The 4,507-nt window shown below is 37.5% G+C and overlaps 1 protein-coding gene across 3 annotated transcripts in view; it reads right to left on the minus strand.

The window, feature by feature from the left end:
* ATP7A (ATPase copper transporting alpha) overlaps nucleotides 1-4,507 on the minus strand; it is a 155,766-nt gene that overhangs the window by 138,780 nt on the left and 12,479 nt on the right. Inside the window, exon 2 of one of the 3 annotated variants that reach the window (XM_023202321.1) lies at nucleotides 2,188-2,289. The exons of the other annotated variants lie outside the window; for them this stretch is intronic. Coding sequence (XP_023058089.1) covers nucleotides 2,188-2,196 — 9 coding nt within the window. The 5' untranslated portion in view covers nucleotides 2,197-2,289. The remainder of the gene's footprint in view (nucleotides 1-2,187; nucleotides 2,290-4,507) is intronic. 3 annotated transcript variants of the gene reach the window in all.

Genomic DNA, 4,507 nt, shown 5'->3' on the forward strand with positions numbered 1-4,507 from the left:
AAAAAAAAAAAAAAAAAAAAAAAAAAAGCAGTTAACATATTGGGAGAAAATTTATTTTTTCATAATTTTTATAGCTGAAATATTTATATGGTATGATTACAAAGTAGTATACTGATGTATTTTTCAGAATACTTAGACTTTTCATAACATTCTTATTTTTCATATATTTTCTCTTTTCATATCAAGGTCCAAAGAACAATTTTCAGCACGAAGGAAGCAAACATTCCAGAAATATAGTCTAGATCTACATCCCCACCCATACCCAACCCTTCAATTTCTTTCAAGTCCTGTTTTAAAGACTTAGGCTGGCTGGGCGTGTTGGCTCATGCCTGTAATTCCAGCACTTTGGGAGGCCGAGGCGGGTGGATCACCTGAGGTCAGGAGTTCGAGATCAGCCTGGCCAACATGGTGAAACCCCGTCTCTACCCAAAATACAAAAATCAGCTGGGCATGGTGGCACGTGCCTGTAGTCCCAGCTACTCGGGAGGCTGAAGCAGGAGAATCACTTGAACCCGGGAGGTGGAAGTTGCAGTGAGCTGAGATCGTGTCACTGCACTCCAGTCTAGGTGGCAGAGCAAGACTCTGTCTCAAAAAATAAACAAAGACTTAGGCCAATAAAGGTGAAAATCTGGTTACATTCTCTCCTATTCAAAGCTGAATCACTGTCAGGACAGATAAGGATGAAAAATTATGTACTGGAAATGTGTGGGAGATCAGCTTCTGGAAAGGAGTTTTTAAGAAAGGAAACAGTACTTTAAAATTGTCAAAGACAACTGTTTAGCCGGGTATTTTATACAGATAAAGGGGAATTAATTCACAGAAGGCCCATATCATTTCACACCCTTGAGAGTTTTCAACTGGCAGGTTTCAAGTGATTTGTAATCATAAGCGAGCAGAATCCCAAATATTGATGGCTATGAAAAATATACTGAATTGCTAGGAATAAAATAAATCATGTGCTAATTCAAATACACACTTGTTGAACAGAAATCAAGACAAATAACTATCAACAACAATATTTACTATTTATGGAATTTAAATATTTACTATTTCCATAAATTCATCATAATTTGCAGGAAGTTTCCCTTTCCAGAATCCATTCTTCAGTTCTGTGGTTGTGCTTTCTTAGTTAGAAATCACTAAGATGAACTTTGTCATCTCAAAAAACTGAGACTATAAAAATAGGTTGAAATCTTTAGAAACCTCGTTCTGGTAGAATAAAAAACGTGCTGTACTTAAAAGGGGGTTATTTTCCGCCCCCATTTTAGATAGGCAATTTTCACAAAGTAGATGCTTCCCTTCAGTTAGTTGGCTTTAAAGGGGATTCAAATTTTTAATTCTGAAAAAATTGTAGGGAGTCAAGCTATAATCAAATTCTAAATTTTGGTTTAGTATATTCTGTTGTAGCTGTGAAATAAATTATTAAAACGCCTCTTGACTATCCCCCTTTTTTCTTTTGATGAAGGCTGCACACACATACACACAAAACATAAATTTAAATGATGAAAGCTATGTACACATACACACAAAAACATAAACCTAAATAAGCCATAGGCTGAACTTATTAATTAACATCCTATGTCTAAAAACTATTTTTGTCTAATGCTTCATCATTGACAACACCTTCTTTTGAAAGCGGTATGAGTATGAATGTAGGAAATTAAATGTGGACATATCAGCACACGAAAAAAAGGAAAACAGGCTCTGTCTCAAAAAAAAAAAAAAAGAAAAAGGTAAACACATTAAACTAGGAATTACCATACTTTGGCATCACTGAAACAAATTATATCTGGCCAGATACTTTCCAATGAGTTTCCTCAACATGCACACACAACAGTAAATCTGATGGACGTGGCTAGATTAATCTGAAAAGCTTAATATCATAATTATGAGTCAGGTACCTAAAGAGTGGAAAGAGAATGGGCAGTATAAAAAGACAAATGGAGAGCCAAAATTGCCGATTTAGACTAATAGAGGGAAAAAATTGTGCATGGGGAGAAGGAAAGCTGGTTTGCCTTGTCAGAATCTAGGGTGCAGATGAAAATATAGCAGAAAATAACAACAACATATCTTTACATCCATATAGCATATTTATTTACCAATAAGTCTTTCATAAATTATGTCAGCTGAGACAGCAGATACATTCATTAGATCATTCAGTCATTCAATATACATTGAAAAGACCACCTTTGGCATCAGACAGACTTGGATTTGAATCCAAATTCTGTTGCTTACTGTTGTACACCTTCAGCAAATTGTTTGGTCTCTTCTGATGCTCAGTTTCTTCATCTGAAAAATACATATAACTCTTACTCATGGGACTGCTGAGTGGTGTACATGAAATAACATGTGTAAAGTGCTTGCACATAATTCCATTTTCACCTTACTAATATGGCTAAGTGCATGTAACTTTTAGGCTCTGCACTAGTCCCAACTGGGGATTAAAAGGTAAATGAATATAACACAGGCTTTAAGGAGGTCAGGAATGCAGGGTATTCTGGTGCCCTAAAGGATGAAGGAAGGGAAATCAGGGAAGCCTTCACAGAATAGATACTTTAATTGTGTCTTTTTTCACCCTCTCCAATGTAAGAAATAAATGTCAAATGGAGAAAAACAGAAAATATAGATGAGCAAATATAAAAAATAAACAACCAATTTGGTCTATCACTGAGAAATAACGAAGACTAACATGTTGAGGGTTGTGTGTGTGTGTGTGGGGGGGTGTATGTAAGTCTAGGAGGATATTATATGTGTGTATACATATAAACACACATTGTTTTGAGACAGTGTCTTACTCTGTTGCCCAGGCTGCAGTGCAATGGCATAGTAATAGCTCACTGCAGCCTTGACCTCCTAGGCTCAAGCAATTCTCTCACCTCAGCCTCCTGAGTAGCTGGGACTCAAGGCATGTACCACATGCCCAGCTAATTCTTTACTTTTTGTAGAGATTAGGTCTCCCTGTATTGCCCAGGCTGGTCTCAAACTCCCGGCCTTAAGTAACCCTCCTGCCTGGTCCTCCCAAAGTGTTGGGATTACAGGCATGAGCCACCACACCCAACAACACACACATTTTTAACAAAAATGATATCCTATTCTGTTTTACAGCATGTTTCTTTTCATTTAACACTATATAATAAACATTTGTCTATGACAGTAAATATTAATATATAACAATAGCTAACACTTGTGGCCGAGCACAGTAACTCATGCCTGTAATCCCAGCACTTTGAAAGGCCAAAGCAGGTGGACTCCTTGAGGCCAGGAGTTCAAGATCAGCCTGAGCAACATAGCGAGACCCCGTCTCTACAAAAAATTTAAAAAGTAAAAAATAAATAAAACACAATAGCTAATATTTTTATTTTTATTTTTTTGAGGCAGAATCTAGCTCTGTTGCCCAGGCTAGAGTGCAGTAGCGTGATCTCAGCTCACCACACCCTCCGCCTTCTGGATTCAAGTGATTCTCCTGCCTCAGTCTCCCAAGTAGCTAGGATTACAGGTGCCCACCACCAACCCTGGCTAATTTTTATATATTTTTTAGTAGAGACAGGGTTTCACCATGTTGGCCAGGCTGGTGTTGAACTACTGACTTCAAGTGATCCATCCACCTCGGGCTCCCAAAGTGCTGGGATTACAGGAATGAGGCACTGCGCCCGGCCTAGCTAATACTTCTAAGTAATTAAATGCTTACAGCAACCTAATGGGATAGATACAATTACTATCCCTGTTTTATAGATGAAAAAATTGAGATACAGAGAGGGTAAGGAACTTTCCCAAGGTCACATAGTTAGTAAGTGACAGATTTGAAATTTGATCCCAGTAAGCCTGGCCCAGAGTCTGTGCTTTTAACCACTGATATATATGCCATAATTTTAAACGGCTGACTAGAAGTTCACCATATGAACATATTATAATTTAACCCATCCACTATTGTTAGGTAAACCGGGTCTTGAAGATTGAGTAGGAGTTCTCCAGAAGAATGGAAATAAATTTCAGATAAAAGAGCCATGAATAAAGTTACAGAGTTGTCAAACAGCATGGTATATTTAAGGACTACCGTTGGTATGGCTGAGGCATATGGCAGGAACTGTAACAACAAGGAGATTGTAAAGGTAAGTAAGGTCAGATCATGAAGGACAAATTTGATAGGGCAAAGCCTGGAGTTAGGAGGACCAGTTAAAATGTTATTACCCAACAATGGAATATTATTCAGCCATAAAAAGGAATGAAATTCTCACCCATACTACAACGTGGATGAAACTTTGAGACATTATGCTAGGTAAAATAAGCCAGACATAAAAGGGCAAATATTGTATTATTCCATTTATTAAAAGTACCTAGAAATGCTCATATACGGTTGGTGGGAATGTAAATTAGTTCAGCCACGGTGGAAAGCAGTTTGGAGATTTCTCAAAGAACTTAAAACAGAACTACAGTTCGACCCAGTAATCCCATTACTGAATACATATCCAAAAGAAAGTAAATTGTCCTACCAAAAAGAACCATGCAC

The sequence above is a fragment of the Piliocolobus tephrosceles genome, chromosome 12 (genome assembly GCF_002776525.5).
Source record: "Piliocolobus tephrosceles isolate RC106 chromosome 12, ASM277652v3, whole genome shotgun sequence".
Taxonomy (NCBI): domain Eukaryota; kingdom Metazoa; phylum Chordata; class Mammalia; order Primates; family Cercopithecidae; genus Piliocolobus; species Piliocolobus tephrosceles.